Source organism: Hemitrygon akajei, chromosome 4, assembly GCF_048418815.1.
Source record: "Hemitrygon akajei chromosome 4, sHemAka1.3, whole genome shotgun sequence".
Classification (NCBI taxonomy): Eukaryota; Metazoa; Chordata; class Chondrichthyes; order Myliobatiformes; family Dasyatidae; genus Hemitrygon; species Hemitrygon akajei.
In genome coordinates, this window is record NC_133127.1 from 839,053 (window position 1) to 857,963 (window position 18,911).

Below are 18,911 nucleotides of genomic sequence, written 5' to 3' on the forward strand. Positions count from 1 at the left end.
AAGCAGAAGCAGTGAAGGGCACAATTCCAGCTGAAACTTTCAGGGGAAGTTAATTATTACTGGAAATTTGACAGCTATTGAGAAAGTGGAGGTGTGTGTGCCATTTAGACCGCTCTATCAAAGAGGCTTTGTATTTGCAGACTGCTGGAACAACTTAGAGTTGAAGAGCATCTGTGGAGGCAGAAGAATGTTCCTCATTCAGTGTCTCATCCCTTTGTTGTCTTCCTGACCTGAGAATTCCTCTAGGAGCTTGGTTTTACTCCAGTTTCCAGATCTGCAGTCTTTCTTGGGTCTCTAGGCTTGCAGAATGTGAATGTGGGTTTTAAGTGTGTGTGCTCAGTGAGTGTAGGGCAGAAAAGTTACTTAAAATGCATCTCCTTTCTTACCTTTTGTGTTAAATTACAGGGGTCCACAATATCATCTTTTAGCCCACACCAGCCTGTCCCTTTCAGCGGTCCATAGCAGTTTCCGAACACACAGTCTCAAGGTTGTTGGAAGTGGTAAGTTTCATTCTTTGTCTCGCTATCTCACTTTCTAATATTCTTTTTGCTTTTTATATTCTGCACATATCTTCCTCACAGCTTATTTTACAGAGCAAAAGAGCACAGGGTACAGGCCCTTCAGCCCAAAGAGTCCATGCCGTGATAGAAGCTTATCAATTTCCCCCCCCCCCCCCCCCCACTGTAAACCTATACTATCTGGTTCTTGATTTCCCAATCCTGAGGAAAAAAGAATTCATTCACCCTGAAAAAGTGGTCACGGCATTGCTAAATTGTACTGGTTAGGGTTCATTCAAGAAGTGAATGGTTGAAGGGAAGTAACTGTTCTTGAGTCTGGTGATGTGGGACAACAGGCTCTATACTTCCTCTGCAATAGTATGATTGTACGGTCTGGATGGTGGGAACATTTGAAGATGGATGTTGTCTTCTTGAGTTAGTGTTACTTGTAGGTACTACCGATGGTGGGAAATGTGCTCATGCTGAATTGCGTAGATTCCTCTGCTGTCTGCAGTTTACCACATTCCTTGGAACTTTGAAAGATTGAATTTATAATTAGCTCGGCCTTAGAAGACAGAGGCAGGAGGCAGTGAGTCATTCTCTCCTGTCAACATAAGCATAAGAAATAGGAGCAGGAGTTTAAATTGCAGCAAGAGGCAGCGAGGGAAGAGGTAAAAGAAGCTCGGAGAGAAGCTGTTTTTTTTTTTAACTGATCACGGCAAAGAGACTAGACTGCGCAGGCGTGTGACGTAGCGCGCCAAAAATTTAAAAAGAAAGACCGCCATTTACAGCAGCCATCATCGTAGTGGACTGAGGCAGAGTGGGTCGGCTTTGGCTCAATCAGGCTTCGGCGAGAACAGGCAGAGGCAAGGTTTGAACGGGGCACAACTGTGCAAGCGCATGCAAGTCGGCGTCTGAGGCAGCAGGAGAATTTAAATAGCAAGCAGAGGCTGAGTACGAGCTTCACTCCAGGTGAGGTAAGGCCGGGTAAGCTCCTTTAATTAATCTAATTAGATTAGGAGTAGGTAATGGAGGCAGCAGTTAGGGCAGTTGAGTGCTCCGTTTGCAGTACGTGGGAAGTCAGGGTGAGCACTGTTGTCCCTGATGACTACACCTGCGAAAGGTGCATCCAGCTGCAGCTCCTGACAAACTGTGTTAGGGGACTGGAGCTGGATGAACTTCGGATCATTCGGGAGGCAAAGGCAGAAATAGACAGGAGTTTCAGGGAGATAGTCATCCCTAGGAGTCAGGAGACAGGTAGCTGGGTGACTGTCAGGAGAGGAAAGGGAAATAGACAGGAAGAGCAGAGCACCCCTGTGGCCATTCCCATCAACAATAAGTATACCGTTTTGGATACTGTTGGTGGGGACGACCAACCAAGGACAAGTTGCAGTGGTTGCGTCTCTGGCACCTAGACTGGACCCTCAGCTCAGAAGGTAAGGTGGGAAAAGAGGAGAGCAGTAGTGACAGGGGATTTGATAGTTAGGGGGACAGATAGGAGGTTCTGTGGAAGAGATCGAGAATCCCGGATGGTCTGTTGCCTCCCTGGTGCCAGGGTCCGCGATATCTCGGATCGAGTTCTCAGTATTCTCAAGAGGGAGGGTGAGCAGCTGGATGTCGTGGTCCTTGTAGGGACCAATGACTTGGGTAGGAAGAGTGAGGAGGTCCTGAAAGGTGAGTTTAGGGAGCTAGGTGCCAAGTTAAAAGACAGGACCTCCAGGATAGCAATCTCAGGATTGCTACCAGTGCCCCATGCAGGTGGGTTTAGAAATAGTAAGATAGTGCAGATCAACACGTGGCTGAAGACATGGTGCAGGAGGGAGGGCTTCAGATTTATAGATAATTGGGCAGTTTTCCAGGGAAGGTGGGACCTGTTCCGGCAGGACGGTTTACATCTGAACTGAAGGGGGACAAATATTCTTGCAAGTAGGTTTGCTAGAGAGGCTCCAGTGGATTTAAACTAGATATGAGGGGGGGAGGGGAACCAGAATGTAGGAACAGATGTATGGGAGAAGGAAGAAAAAGAAGACAGTAAAGTTCTTTGTACTGTTAGAGATAAACAGAGAGGAAGAGGTGGAGAATTTCTTAAATGCATTTATTTTAATGCTAGGAGCATTGTAAGAAAGGTGGATGAGCTTAGAGCATGGATTGATACCTGGAAATATGATGTTGTACCTATTAGTGAAACATGGTTGCAGGAGGGGTGTGATTGGCAACTAAATATTCCTGGATTTCATTGCTTCAGGTGTGATAGAATCGGAGGGATAAGAGGGGGAGGTGTTGCGTTGCTTGTCAGAGAAAATATTACAGTGGTGCTCTGGCAGGATAGATTAGAGGGCTCGTCTAGGGAGTCTATTTGGGTGGAATTGAGGAATAGGAAAGGTGTAGTAACACTTATAGGGGTGTTTTATAGACCACCTAATGGGGAGCGAGAATTGGAGGAGCAAATTTGCAAGGAGATAGCAGATATTTGTCGTAAGCACAAGGTTGTGATTGTGGTAGATTTTAATTTTCCACAGATAGACTGGGAAGCCCATACTGTAAAAGGACTGGATGGTTTGGAGTTTGTAGAATGTGTGCAGGATAGTTTTTTGCAGCAATACATAGAGGTACCAACTAGAGAAGGGGCAGTGTTGGATCTTCTGTTAGGGAATGAAATAGGTCAGGTGACGGAGGTATGTGTTGGGGAGCACTTCGGGTCCAGTGATCACAATGCCATTAGTTTCAATATAATTATGGAGAAGGATAGGACTGGACTCAGGGTTGAGATTTTTGATTGGAGAAAGGCTAACTTTGAGGCGATGTGAAAGGATTTAGAAGGAGTGGATTGGGAAAATTTGTTTTATGGGAAGGATGTAATAGAGAAATGGCTGTCATTTAAAGGTGAAATTTTGAGGGTACAGAATCTTTATGTTCCTGTTAGGTTGAAAGGAAAGGTTAAAAGTTTGAGGGAGCCATGGTTTTCAAGGGATTTTGGAAAATTGGTTCGGAAAAAGAGAGATATCTACAATAAATATAGGCAGCATGGAGTAAATGAGGTGCTCGAGGAATATAAAGAAAGTAAAAAGAATCTTAAGAAAGAAATTAGAAAAGCTAAAAGAATATACAAGGTTGCTTTGGCAAGTAAGGTGAAAATAAATCCAAAGGGTTTCTACAGTTATATTAATAGCAAGAGGATAGCGAGGGATAAAATTGGCCCTTTAGAGAATCAGAGTGGACAGCTATGTGTTGAGCCGAAAGAGATGGGGGAGATTTTGAACAATTTCTTTTCTTCTGTATTCACTATGGAGAAGGATATTGAATTGTGTAAGGTAAGGTAAACAAGTAGGGAAGTTATGGAAACTATGACAATTAAAGAGGAGGAAGTACTGGTGCTTTTAAGGAATATAAAAGTGGATAAATCTCCGGTCCTGACAGGATTTTCCCTAGGACCTTGAGAGAGGTTAGTGTAGAAATAGCAGGGGCTCTGACAGAAATATTTCAAATGTCATTAGAAACTGGGATGGTGCCGGAGGATTGGCGTATTGCTCATGTGGGTCCATTGTTTAAAAAGGGTTCTAAGAGTAAATCTAGCAATGATAGGCCTGTCAGTTTGACGTCAGTGGTGGGTAAATTAATGGAAAGTATTCTTAGAGATGGTATATATAATTATCTGGATAGACAGGGTCTGATTAGAAACAGTCAACATGAATTTGTGCATGGAAGGTCATGTTTGACAAATCTTATTGAATTTTTTGAAGAGGTTACGAGGAAAGTTGACGAGAGTAAAGCAGTGGATGTTGTCTATATGGACTTCAGTAAGGCCTTTGACAAGGTTCCGCACGGAAGGTTAGTTAGGAAGGTTCAATTGGTAGGTATTAATATTGAAGTAGTAAAATGGATTCAACAGTGGCCAGATGGGAGATGTTAGAGACTAGTGGTGGATAACTGTTTGTCAGGTTGGAGGCCGGTGGCTAGTGGTGTGCCTCAGGGATCTGTACTGGGTCCAATGTTGTTTGTCATATGCATTAATGATTTGGATGATGGGGTGGTAAATTGGATTAGTAAGTATGCAGATGATACTAAGGTAAGTGGCGTTGTGGATAATGAAGTAGGTTTTCAAAGTTTGCAGAGAGATTTAGGCCAGTTAGAAGAGTGGGCTGAACGATGGCAGATGGAGTTTAATGCTGATAAGTGTGAGGTGCTACATTTTGGTAGGAATAATCAAAATAGGACATACATGGTAAATGGTAGGACATTGAAGAATGCAGTAGAACAGAGTGATCTAGGAATAATGGTGCATAGTTCCATGAAGGTGGAATCTCATGTGGATAGGGTGGTGAAGAAAGCTTTTGATATGTTGGCCTTTATAAATCAGAGCATTGAGTAAAGGAGTTGGGATGTAATGTTAAAATTGTACAAGGCATTGGTAAGGCCAAATTTGGAGCATTGTGTGCAGTTCTAGTCACTGAATTATAGGAAAGATGTCAACAAAATAGAGAGAGTACAGAGAAGATTTACCAGAATGTTACCTGGGTTTCAGCACCTAAATTACAGGGAAAGGTTGAACAAGTTAGGTCATTATTCTTTGGAGCTTAGAAGATTGAGGGGGGGGACTTGATAGAGGTATTTAAAATTATGAGGGGGATAGATCGAGTTGACATGGATAGGCTTTTTCCATTGAGAGTAGGGGAGATTCAAACAAGAGGACATGATTTGAGAGTTAGGAGGCAAAAGTTTAAGGGTAACATGAGGGGGAATTTCTTTACTCTGAGTTGTAGCTGTGTGGAACGAGCTCCCAGTAGAAGTGGTAGAGGCAGGTTCGGTATTGTCATTTAAAATAAAATTGGATAGGTATATGGACAGGAAAGGAATGGAGGGTATGGGCTGAGTGTGGGTCAGTGGGATTAGGTGAGAATAAGCATTCAGCATGGACTAGAAGGGCCGAGATGGCCAGTTTCTGTGCTGTAATTGTTATATGGTTATATGTTATATGGAGTAGGTCATCTAGCCCATCGAGCCTGCCCTGCCATTCAGTAAAGTCATGGCTGATCTGTCCGTAAACTCAGCTCTGTCTACCTGCCTTTTCCCCATAACCCTTCATTCCCCAACTGTGTAAAAAATCTAACTGTGTCTTAAATATATTTAGTGAAGAAGCCTTAACTGCTTCCCTGGGCAGAGAATTCCACAGATTCACTACTCTTTGGGAAAAACAGTTTCTCCTTATCTCAGTCCTAAATCTTCTCCCCTGAATCTTGAGGCAATGTCCCCTAGTTCTAGTCTCACCTCCCAATGGAAGCAACTTTCCTACTTCTATCTTATCTATCCCTTTCAAAATTTTGTATGTTTCTATAAGATCCCCTCTCATTCTTCTGAATTCTAGCGAGTACAAACCCAGGCAACTCAATTTCTCCTCATAGGTTAACCCCTTCATCTCTGGAATCAGCCTGGCGAACCTCCTCTACATTGCCTCCAAAGCCAGTATATCCTTCCTCAAGTATGGAGACCAGAACTGCACACAGTACTCTAGGTGCGGCCTCACCAGTACCCTGTATAGTTGCAGCATGACGTCCCTGTTCTTAAATTCAATCTCTCTAGCAATGAAGGCCAACGTACCGTTTGCCTTCTTAATAATCTGTTGTACCTGTAAGCCAACTTCTTGCAATTCATAAACAAGCACTTCCAAGTCCCTCTGCACACAACATGCTACAATCTTTCAACATTTAAATAATAAACTACTCTTCTATTATTCCTTCCAAAGTGGATGATCTCGCATTTACCAATGTTGTATTCCATCTGCCAGACCTTGGCCCACTCACTTAACCTATTTATATCCCTCTGCAGAGTCTCCACATCCTCTGTACAATTTGCTTTTCCACTCAGTTTAATGTCATCAGTAAATTTTGCTACGCTACACTCAGTCCAACTGGAGAAAGACCCATTCTCTCTGCCTTGTATTGGTTAACCAATCCACTATCCATGCCAATACACTTCCTCACACTCCATGCATCCGTATCTTATTCATAAGTCTCTAGTGCGGCACTTTATCGAATGTCTTCTGGAAATCCAAGTATACGACATCCACCTGTTCCCCTCTATTTGCTGCACTCATTATGTCCTCAAAGAACTCCAGTAAGTTTGTCAAACAGGACCTGCCCTTTCTGAATCCATGTTGCGTCTGTCTAATGGAACCACTCCTTTCTAAATGTTTCACTGCTTCTGCCTTACTGACAGTTTCAAGCATTTTCCCAACTACTATTGCTCTCTGCCCATCTCTCTCTTGCTTCCTGTCTCTTCTATATATATCCTGTCTTTCTATATCTATATCTACCTATCTCTCCCTTCTCTCTCTCCCCTCCCTCCTTCTCCCTCCTTCTCTCTCCCTCTCTCCCCCTCTCCCCCTCTCTCCCCTACCCCTTCTTCCCTCTCCCCACTCTGCCCACTCTCCCCTTCTCTCCCTCCCCTTTTTCTACCTTGTCCCTCTGCTCTCCCTCCTCCCTCCCCACATTCCCCCTCTCTCTCCCTCACCCCCTCTGTCCCTCTCCCCCTCTCTCTCCCTCTCAGCTATCTCCCCTCTCTCCCTCTGCCTCCATCTCCCCTTCTCTCCCTACCCTCTTATTCTGCTCTCCCTCCCCTCTCTTCCCCCACTCTCCCCCTCTGTCTCCCCCTCACCCCCTCTCTCTCCCCCTCACACTGCCCGATCTCCCCCCTCCCCTCTCCCCTCCCCTCTCTCCATGTCCCCCTCCCCCCTCCCCTCTCATCCCTTACCCTTCTCCCCTCTCCTCCCCACCCTGTTCTCCCCTACCTTTCCGCTCTAAAAACCCCATTCTCTCAGCACCCCTCTCTCACCGCCCCCCAACTCCCTCCCAGGTTCTCCTCTCCTGTCTGCCTATCTCCCATTGATGTCCCTCGCTCCCTCCCTTCATCTCCTGTCCTCCTCTCTTCCATCTTTTTCTCGCTCTCCCATTTACCCCCTCTCTCTCTCACCTCTCTCCTCTCACTCCCCCTCTCTTCCCTTCTTTCTCCTTCTGCTCTCTGCCCACCCTCTGCTCCATCTCTCTGGCACCCTCTGCCCCATCTCTCTGCCACCCTCTGTCCCATCTCTCTGTCCCCTCTTTCTCTGCCTCCCCCTCTCTCTGACCCCCTCTCTTTGAGGGGGCATACATTAGGTTTAGGAAGCAAGGATCAGATGGGTCTATTGAGGAATATAAGGTAGCAAGAAAGGAGCTTAAGAAGGGGCTGAGAAGAGCAAGAAGGGGGCATGAGAATGCCTTGGCGAGTAGGGTAAAGAAAAACCCCAAGGCATTCTTCAATTATGTGAAGAACAAAAGGATGACAGGACTGAAGGTAGGACCAATTAGAGATAAAAGTGGGAAGATGTGCCTGGAGGCTGTTGAAGTGAGCGAGGTCCTCAATGAATACTTCTCTTCGGTATTCACCAATAAGATTGAACTTGATGACGGTGAGGACAATATGAGTGAGGTTGATGTTCTGGAGCATGTTGATATTAAGGGAGAGGAGGTGTTGGAGTTGTTAAAATACATTAGGATGGATAAGTCCCCGGGGTCTGACGGAATATTCCCCAGGCCTCTCCACGAGGCGAGGGAAGAGATTGCTGAGCCTCTGGCTAGGATCTTTATGTCCTCGTTGTCCACAGGAATGGTACCGGAGGACTGGAGGGAGGCGAATGTTGTCCCCTTGTTCAAAAAAGGTAGTAGGGATAGTCCATGTAATTATAGACCAGTGAGCCTTACGTCTGTGGTGGAAAAGCTGTTGGAAAAGATTCTTAGAGATAGGATCTATGGGCATTTAGAGAATCATGGTCTGATCAGGGACAGTCAGCATGGCTTTGTGAAGGGCAGATTGTGTCTAACAAGCCTGATAGAGTTTTTTGAGGAGGTGACCAGGCATATAGATGAGGGTAGTGCAGTGGATGTGATCTACATGGATTTTAGTAAGGCATTTGACAAGGTTCTACAGGGTAGGCTTATTCAGGAAGTCAGAAGGCATGGGATCCAGGGAGGTTTGGCCAGGTGGATTCAGAATTGGCTTGCCTGCAGAAGGCAGAGGGTCGTGGTGGAGGGAGTACATTCAGATTAGAGGGTTGTGACTAGTGGAGTCCCACAAGAATCTGTTCTGGGACCTCTACTCTTCGTGATTTTTATTAATGACCTGGATGTGAGGGTAGAAGGGTGCGTTGGCAAGTTTGCAGACAACACAAAGGTTGGTGATGTTGTAGATAGTGTAGAGGATTGTCAAAGATTTCAGAGGGACATTGATAGGATGGAGTGAGGAGTGGCAGATGGAGTTCAACCCGGAGAAGTGTGAGGTGGTACACTTTGGAAGGACAAACTCCAAGGCAGAGTACAAAGTAAATGGCAGGATACTTGGTAGTGTGGAGGAGCAGAGGGATCTGGGGGTACATATCCACAGATCCCTGAAAGTTGCCTCACGGGTAGATAGGGTAGTTAAGAAAGCTTATGGGGTGTTAGCTTTCATAAATTGAGGGACAGAGTTTAAGAGATGTGATGTAATGATGCAGCTCTATAAAATTCTGGTTAGGCCACACTTGGAGTACTGTGTCCAGTTCTGGTCACCTCACTATAGGAAGGATGTGGAAACATTGGAAAGGGTACAGAGGAGATTTACCGGGATGCTGCCTGGTTTACAGAGTATGGATTATGATCAGAGATTAAGGGAGCTAGTGCTTTACTCTTTGGAGAGAAGGAGGATGAGAGGAGACATGATAGAGGAGTACAAGATATTAAGAGGAATAGACAGAGTGGACAGACAGCGCCTCTTCCCCAGGGCACCACTGCTTAGTACAAGAGGACATGGCTTTAAGGTAAGGGGAGGGAAGTTCAAGGGGGATATTAGAGGAAGGTTTTTCACTCAGAGAGTGGTTGGTGCGTGGAATGCGCTGCCTGGGTCAGTGGTGGAGGCAGACACACTAGTGAAGTTTAAGAGACTACTAGACAGGTATATGGAGGAATTTAAGGTGGGGGGTTATATATGAGGCAGGCTTTGAGTGTCAGCACAACATTGTGGGCCGAAGGGCCTGCAATGTGCTGTAGTATTCTATGTACTATGTTCTTTGCCTCCCCTCTCTCTGCCCCCTCTTTCTCTGCCTCCCCCTCTCTCTCTGCCCCCTTCTCTCTGCTCCCCTCTCTCTGCCCCCCCTCTCTGCCCCCTCTCTCTCTGCCTCCCTTCTCTCTGCTCCCCTGTCTCCTCCCTCTCTCCCTCCACCCTCCCCCTTTCCCCCTTTCACTGTCTCCCCCTCACTCTGTCTCCCCTGCCCTCCCTCTCCCACTGTGCCCTCTCACCCACTGCCCCCCTCTCCCCTTTTGTCCCTCTCTCTCCCCCCCCAATCTCTCTCCCCCCTTTTCCGCCATCTCTTGCTCATGTCTCAGGCTCGTACATTCTTCCACCTCTCTCTCTGTCTCTATTGCAGAGGATTGCTCCTTCTGGTTGCCTCTCTACGGCAGTATGTGTTGCCGCCTAGCCGCGCAGCCTTGGTGTATGACACAGCCTGTGAACACAGGTATTTTAAACCTGCAGGTGAGTGTAAGTGTTCTCATACCTGTGTGGGCCATACCCATGACTTCAAACCTGTATGGGCCATTCATCCCACCTTGTCTTCTGACTATCGAGCAACCAGCTCTGTTCATCCCAGTTGCAAGGATTTTCTCTGGAATCTTGTTGTGCTGTGTGTGCATTTGTGTCGTTGTGTGTGTGTTTGTGTCATGTGTGGTTTGTCTGCCGGGTGTTTTGGGCATGCTATGTTGGAGATGGAATATGTGGCAACATTTGTGGGCTGCCCCAGTACGTAAAGTCATAGAGAAGTACAGCACAGCAACAGGTCATCTGGCCGACCTAATCTGTGCCGAACCATTTAAAATGCTGTACTCGGACAATAACGCTCTATATACCTACCATCCATGTACCTATTCAATCTTCACCAAAGAATTGAGATTGAGCAAAATGCACCACTTGTGCTGGCTGTTTGGTCCAGAATCTCAAGCCTCTAGGTTAAGTAGTTTCCCCTCAAGTTTCCCTTAAACATTGCCCCTTTCACCCTTAATCCATGACCTCTGGTTGTAGTTGCACCCATCCTCAGTGGAAAAAGTTTGTTTGTACTTATCCTATCTACACCCCTCAGAATTTTTATATATCTCTAATCAAACCGCTTAACCTATTTAATCTTTCCTTATAAATCATGTGCTCCAGACCCAACAACATCCATGTCAATTTTATCTGTACTCTTTCAGTCTTATTTACATCTTTCCTGTAAGTACACTGATGCTGGAAAGTTGTGAACCCTCCAGAATTTTCACTGTTTCTGACGTAAAATGTGATCAGATCTTCATGCCTAAAACTAGAAAAAGAGAACAAAATTAAATAAATAACACCAAAACCATTATACTTCAGAGACACTTAATGAATACTTTACTTAAGTATTCACTATGGAAAAGGATCTTGGTAATTGTAGTGATGACTTGCAGCAGACTGAAAAGCTTAAGCATGTAGATATTAAGAAAGAGGATGTGCTGGAGCTTTTGGAAAGCATCAAGTTAGATAAGTCGTCGTGACCGGATGAGATTTTCCCCAGGGTACAGTGGGAGGCAAGGGAGGAGATTGCTGAACCTTTGACGATGATCTTTGCATCGTCAATGGGGACAGAAGAGGTTCCAGAGGATAGGAGGGTTGCAGATGTTGTTCCTTTATTCAAGAAAGGGAGTAGAGATAGCCCAGCAAATTATAAACCAGTGAGTCTTACATCAGTGGTTGGTGAGTTGATGGAGAAGAACCTGAGAGGCAGGATGTATGAACATTTGGAGAGGTATAATATGATTAGGAGTAGTCAGCATGGCGTTGTAAAGGGAAGGTCTTGCCTTACGAGCCTGATAGAATTTTTTGAGGATGTGACTAAACACATTGGTGAAGGAAGAGCAGCAGCTGCAGTGTATATGGATTTCAGCAAGGCATTTGATAAGGTACCCCATGCAAGGCTTATTGAGAAAGTAAGGAGGTATGGGATCCAAGTGGACATCGCTTTGTGGATCCAGAACTGGCCTGCCCACAGAAGGCAAAGAGTGGTTGTAGATGGGTCATATTCTGAATGGAGTTCGGTCACCAGTGGAGTGCCTCAGGGATCTGTTCTGGGATCCTTACTCTTTGTGATTTTTATAAATGACCTGGATGAGGAAGTGGAGGGATGGGTTAGTAAGTTTGCTATGACACAAAGCTTAGAGGTGTTGTGGATAGTGTGGTGGGATGTCAGAGGTTACAGCGGGACATTAATAGGATGCAAAACTGGACTGAGAAATGGCAGGTGGAGTTCAACCCAAATAAGTGTGAAGTGGTTCATTTTGGTACGTCAAATATGATGGCAGAATATAGTATTAATGGTAAGATTCTTGGCAGTGTGGAGGATCAGAGGGATCTTGGGGTCCGAGTCCATAGGATGCTCAAAGCAGCTGCGCAGGTTGACTCTGTGGTTAAGAAGGCATAACGTAACATCCTTGTAAATCTCTGCACCCTTTCTATGGCTTCCACATCCTTCCTGTAGTGAGGCGACCAGAATTGAGCACAGTACTCCAAGTGGGGTCTGACCAGGGTCCTATATAGCTGCAAAATTGCCTCTCGGATCCTAAATTCAATTCCACGATTAATGCAGGCCAATACACCGTAAAATGCCTTTGCTTTGGAAATTCTATCAGTCTCGTAAGGCACGACCTGCCCTTGAAAAAGCCATGCTGACTATTCCTAATCATTTGGAGAAGGAAGTCTGGGAATCAGACCAAGAGTACTGCGGGAGCCAGTTTTGATTTTTTCTTCTCATCGGGACTAAGAGAGGCAGGACTGAGCAGGCATGTGACGTTGGGCAGTGAAGCAAGAAGATTTAAAAGGAACACAGCCTTATACAGCGGGCAGCAGAATGAGCCAGGAGCAGAGTGAGGGCTTAAGGATTTTGGCTCAATGGGCGAGGCAAGGTAGGTTTAGGTTATTTGAGGAAAGTGGGAATTATAAGTGTGAGGGCAGCTTGTTCTCGGTGTCCGATGTGGGAGGTCTTGGAGTCTCCTAACCTCCCAGATGTCCACATCTGCGCCAGGTGCGTCGAGCTGTAGCTCCTAAGGGACTGTGTTAGGGAACTGGAGCTGCAGCTCGGTGACCTTCGTCTGGTCAGTGAGAGTGAGGAGGTGATAGAGAGGAGTTCCAGGCAGGTAGTTACACCGGGGCCACCGGAAGCAGACAAGTGGGTAACGGTTAGGAGAGGGAAGGGGAAGAATCAGGTACTAGTCAGTACCCCAGTGGCTGTACCCCTTGACAATAAGTACTCCTGTTTGAGTACTGGTGGGGGGGGGAACAGCCTACCTGGGGGGAAGCAGCAGTGGCCGTGCCTCTGGCACAGAGTCTGGCCCTGTGGCTCAGAAGGGTAGGGAAAGGAAGAGGAAGGCAATAGTAATAGGGGACTCGATAGTTAGGGGGTCAGGTAGGCGATTCTGTGGACTCAGTCAGGAGACCCGGGTGGTTGTTTGTCTCCCTGGTGCCAGGGTCCGGGATGTTTCTGATCCCGTCCAAGATATCCTGAAGTGGGAGGGTGAGGAGCCAGAGGTCGTGGTACATATAGGTACCAATGGCATAGGTAGGAAAAGGGAAGAGGTCCTGAAAGGAGAATATAGGGAGTTAGGAAGGGAGTTGAGAAGAAGGACCACAAAGGTAGTAATCTCGGGATTACTGCTTGTGCCACGTGACAGTGAGAGTAGGAATGGAATGAGGTGGAGGATAAATGCGTGGCTGAAGGATTGGAGCAGGGGCCAGGGATTCAAGTTTGTGGATCATTGGGACCTCTTTTGGGGCAGATGTGACCTGTACAAAAAGGACGGGTTGCACTTGAATCCTAGGGGGACCAATATCCTGGCGGGGAGATTTGCTAAGGCTCCTGGGGAGACTTTAAACTAGAATGGTTGGGGGATGGGAATTAAATTGAAGAGACTAGGAGAGAGGAGGTTAGTTCACAAATAGAGAAAACTTGTAGACAGTGTGTGAGGGAGGATAGGCAGGTGACAGAGAAGGGGAGTGCTCAGACCGAAGATGTAAGGGAGAAGGAAGAAAAAGATAATAAAGTTGTTTGCACCATTAGGGATAAACAGAGGAAGAGCTGGAGAGTTTGTTAAATGCATCTATTTTAATGCTAGGAGCATTGTAAGAAAGGTGGATGAGCTTAGAGCATGCATTGATACCTGGAAATATGATGTTGTAGCTATTAGTGAAACATGGTTGCAGGAGGAGTGTGATTGGCAACTAAATATTCCTGGATTTCGTTGCTTCAGGTGTGATAGAATCAGAGGGGCAAGAGGGGGAGGTGTTGCATTGCTTGTCAGAGAAAATATTACAGTGGTGCTTTGGCAGGATAGATTAGAGGGCTTGTCTAGGGAGACTACTTGGGTGGAATTGAGGAAAGGGAAAGGTGTAGTAACACTTACAGGGGTGTATTATAGACCACCTAATGGGGAGCGAGAATTGGAGGAGCAAATTTGTAAGGAGGTAGCAGGTATTTGTAGTAAGCACAAGGTTGTGATTGTGGGAGATTTTAATTTTCCACACATAGACTGGGAAGCCCATTCTGTAAAAGGGATGGATGGTTTGGAGTTTGCAGAATGTGTGCAGGATAGTTTTTTGCAGCAATACATAGAGGTACCAACTAGAGAAGGGGTAGTGTTGGATCTCCTGATAGGGAATGAGATAGGTCAGGTGATGGAGGTATGTGTTGGGGAGCACTTCGGGTCCAATGATCACAATGCCATTAGTTTCAAAATAATTATGGAGAAGGATCGGACTTGACCCATGGTTGAGATTTTTGATTGGAGAATGGCTAACTTTGAGGAGCTGCAAAAGGATTTAGAAGGAGTGGATTGGGACAATTTGTTTTATGGGAAGGATGTAATAGAGAATTGGAGGTCATTTAAAGGTGAAATTTTGAGGATACAGAATCTTTATGTTTCTGTTAGGTTGAAAGGAAAGGTTAAAAGTTTGAGAGAGCCATTTTCAAGGGATATTGGAAACTTGGTTCAGAAAAAGAGAGAGATCTACAATAAATTTTTATTTTTAAAAAAAATTTTTTTATTAGTTTTTCAAAACATTTTACAAAATTAAAAACCCCAAATCCCAATGAGGAGCATTAATACAGAGCAAGGTTAAGCATACAATAACAATATGCTACACAGGAAGAGAATTTAACAAAAAAGCACCTAAATTAAAGACAAGTGAGCTTAGTGTCCTCCCCAAACCCCACAACACAAGAAAAAAAAACAACAATTCCAGACCAACCACCACACAATATAGAGAGTATAAGTCCGGACAGTCAAACTCCCAAACTGTAAATACACTTAGCAACAGAGGATAATAATGCCTACTACCAGAAAAAAAAAGGGAGCTGAAAGCAAGGGACTGAAAAGAAAAAAAAACCCTAGTCAAGAGGAAGGTTATGAAAGTACTCGATAAAAGGCCCCCAGATCTTATGGAACTTTAAATCCGAATTGAGAACTGAATAATGAATTTTTTCGAGGTCCAAGCAGGCCATAATGTCGTTAAGCCATTGCGCATGAGTGGGCGGGGCAACATCTCTCCATCTAAGGAGGATCAAGCGTCTAGCCAGGAGAGAGGCAAAGGATAGTATTCGGCATTTGGTCGGACCCAGACATAAATCTGTCTCGCCCCAAAAACCGAACAGAGCAATTAAGGGGTTAGGTTCTAGGTGCTGATTCAGAATACCCGATAGTGTAGTGAAGACATCTTTCCAGAATTTCTCCAAGCTAGGACAGAGCCAGTACATATGGATGAGAGAGGCCACGCCCCTCTTGCATTTATCACAGAGCGGACTAATGCCAGGGTAGAATCGAGATAGTTTAGATTTAGACATATGGGCTCTATGAACAATCTTAAACTGTAAGAGACAATGGCGAGCACAAAGAGAGGTTGAGTTAACCGATTTGAGAACTGAGTCCCAGCTCTCCTGGGATAAGGAGATATTTAAATCCTGCTCCCAGGCCATTTTAATTTTATCCACAGGGGCCCGTCGTAAGGCTGCTAGTTTATCTTGGATAATTGAAATTAAACCTTTACCTAGTGGATTAATGGAGAGAAATAGGTCCATAGCATTTTTTGCAGGCATTTCAGGAAAGTTAGGAATTAAAGGAGCAGTAAAGTGTCGGATTTGGAGATATCTGAAAAAGTGAGCGTTAGGCAGGTTGAACTTAACAGAGAGCTGTTGAAAAGAAGCGAAGCGGTTATCAATGAAGAGATCTTCAAAATGTCTAATGCCCTTCCTGTACCAAACATGGAATGCTGAATCGAACGTGGTAGGTAAAAAAAGGTGATTATGTGCGACAGGGCTAGAAATGGAAAACCCCTGGAAACCATAGCATTTCCTGAACTGAGCCCATATACGCAAAGTGTGTCTAACCAGAGGATTAGCTATTGATCTGGGCAGACTGCTAGGGAGTGCAGAGCCAAGAAGTGCAGATATAGATAATTCTTTAGTGGAGCTCAACTCCATTGCCACCCAGTTAGGGCACTCGGGTTGACCGTGGAAGAAAGACCAGAAGGTAGCACAATGTATATTAGCTGCCCAATAATATAAGCGAAAGTTAGTTAAAGTCATGCCACCCTCTTTTTTAGATTTTTGGAGGTGGATTTTATTAATTCTAGAGCGCTTATTCTGCCACAGATATGACAAAATAATAGAGTCTAAGGAATCAAAAAAAGATTTAGGAATAAAAATTGGGATAGATTGAAATAAGTATAAGAATTTGGGGAGAACATACATTTTGACAACATTGATACGACCTACCAAGGACATAGATAGAGGTGACCATTGTACCAGACTCTGATTTGTAGCATATGAAAGGTTGACAAAGTTTTCACGAAAGAGATCTTTAAACTTCCTTGTGACTGTAATTCCAAGATAAGTAAATTGATTATGGACTACTTTAAAAGGGAGATCTCGAAATATTAGTTCTTGTGTTTCTTTATTAATTGGGAAAAGTTCACTCTTATGTAAGTTGAGTTTATAGCCAGAGATCTGGCTAAACTGGTCAAGAAGTGAAAACATTAGAGGTAAGGATGTAGACGGATATGAGAGAAAGAGTAGTAAGTCATCAGCATAGAGAGAGACTTTATGTTCAACACCCCCTCTCCAAATCCCGGTCAGTTCAGGACATTTTCGAAATGCTATCGCCAGAGGTTCTATAGCCAAATCAAAGAGAAAGGGACTTAAGGGGCATCCCTGACGGGTGCCACGTTTGAGATTGAATACTTGGGATTTCTGAAAGTTAGTTAGAACAGAAGCAGTAGGACACAGGTACAGCAATTGGATCCAAGAGATGAAACTTTGGCCGAGGTCAAATTTTTCTAAGACTGCAAAAAGGTAGTTCCACTCTATACGATCAAATGCTTTCTCCGCATCAAGGGAGATAACACATTCTGGAGTCCCAGTTGGAACTGAGTATAAAATATTAAATAGACGCCGAATGTTAAAAAAAGGGAGACGGTTTTTAATAAAGCCTGTTTGGTCATCAGAGATAATGGAGGGAATAACAGTTTCTAATCTATGAGCCAACACTTTAGCTAAGATCTTTACATCAACATTGAGCAGAGAGATCGGCCTGTATGAGGAACACTCTATTGGGTCTTTGCCCTTTTTTAAAAGAAGAATAATAGATGCCTCATTGAAAGAGGGTGGCAATTTGCCGTAGTTAAACGAATCAGATAATACTGAAAGTAACTGAGGAGAAAGAAGTGAGGAGAATGATTTATAAAATTCCACAGGGAACCCATCAGGTCCAGGAGATTTCCCTGAGGACAGTGCAGAAATTGCAAAAGATATTTCTTCTAGTGATATAGGCGCATTAAGTTTGGCTTTGAAATCAGATGAAAGTGAGGGGATATTCAGATTCTGTAAAAATTGATCCACAGAGATATTGTCATTCAGGGATTCAGAGGAATAAAGCCGAGAATAAAAATTTTTAAATGCGTCATTAATTTCTAAATGATCCGATGTAAAGTCTCCGTTCTCCTTCCGGATCTTTGTAATATGTTGTTTGGCTTTAGAACGCCTCAGCTGATTGGCTAGGAATTTACCAGACTTATCCCCATGAATGTAAAAGCGGCTCTTGCTTTCGAGAAGTTGGCGTTCGACGGGTTTAGTGGACAGAAGGTTAAATTTAGTTTGGAGTTCAACGCGCTTCTTGTATAATTCCGGGTTCTTAGTTTGGGCATATAATTGATCCACATCTTTAATCTGGTTAATGAGGTCTGCTCGATCTGCACGGGATCTTCTATTGAGATTTGCTGTGTAAGAGATTATTTGACAACTCAAATATGCTTTCATGGCATCCCAGACAGATCTACAATAAATTTAGGCAGCATGGAGTAAATGAGGTGCTCGAGGAATATAAAGGATGTAAAAAGAATCTTAAGAAAGAAATTAGAAATGCTAAAAGAAGATACGAGGTTGCTTTGGCAAGTAAGGTGAAAATAAATCCAATAAATCTGAAGGGTTTCTACAGTTACATTAATAGCAAAAGGATAGTGAGGGATAAAATTGGTCCCTTAGAGAATCAGAGTGGACAGCTATGTGTGGAGCCAAAAGAGATGAAGGAGATTTTGAACAATTTCTTTTCTTCAGTATTCTCTAAGGAAAAGAATATTGTATTGCGTAAGGTAAGGGAAACAAGTAGTGTAGTTATTGAAACTATGCTGATTAAAGAAGAGGAAGTACTGGCGCTGTTAAAGAATATAGAAGTGGATAAGTCTCTGGATCCTGACAGGATATTCCCCAGGACCTTGAGGGAAGTTAGTGTAGAAATAGCTGGGGCTCTAACAGAAATATTTCAAATGTCATTAGAAATGGGGATGGTGCCAGAGAATTGGTGTATTGCTCATGTGATTCCATTGTTTAAAGAGTAAAGGGTTCTAAGAGTAAACCTAGCAATTATCGACCTGTAAGTTTGACGTCAGTGGTGAGTAAATTAATGGAAAGTTTTCTTAGAGATAGTATATGTAATTATCTGGATAGACAGGGTCTGATTAAGAATAGGCAGCATGGATTTGTGCGTGGAAGGTCATGTTTGACAAATCTTACTGAATTTTTTGAAGAGGTTACTGGGAATGTTGACAAGGGTAAAGCAGTGGATGTTGTCTATATGGACTTCAGTAAAGCCTTTGACAAGGTTCCGCACGGAAAGTTAGTTAGGAAGGTTCAACCGTTAGTTATTAATACTGAATTAGTAAAATGGATTCAACAGTGGCTGGATGGGAGATGCCAGAGAGTAGTGGTGGATAACTGTTTGTCAGGTTGGAGGCCGGTGACTAGTGATGTGCCTCGAAACTGTACTGGGTCCAATGCTGTTTGTCATGTACATTAATGATCTG

At 44.3% G+C, this 18,911-nt stretch overlaps 1 protein-coding gene across 7 annotated transcripts in view; it reads left to right on the forward strand.

The window, feature by feature from the left end:
* Positions 1 to 18,911, forward strand: part of rtkna (rhotekin a) — a 184,570-nt gene that overhangs the window by 100,038 nt on the left and 65,621 nt on the right. For all 7 annotated transcript variants that reach the window (XM_073041965.1, XM_073041966.1, XM_073041968.1 and 4 more), the window contains 2 exons: positions 406 to 500; positions 9,928 to 10,034. In XM_073041965.1, coding sequence (XP_072898066.1) covers positions 406 to 500; positions 9,928 to 10,034 — 202 coding nt within the window. The remainder of the gene's footprint in view (positions 1 to 405; positions 501 to 9,927; positions 10,035 to 18,911) is intronic.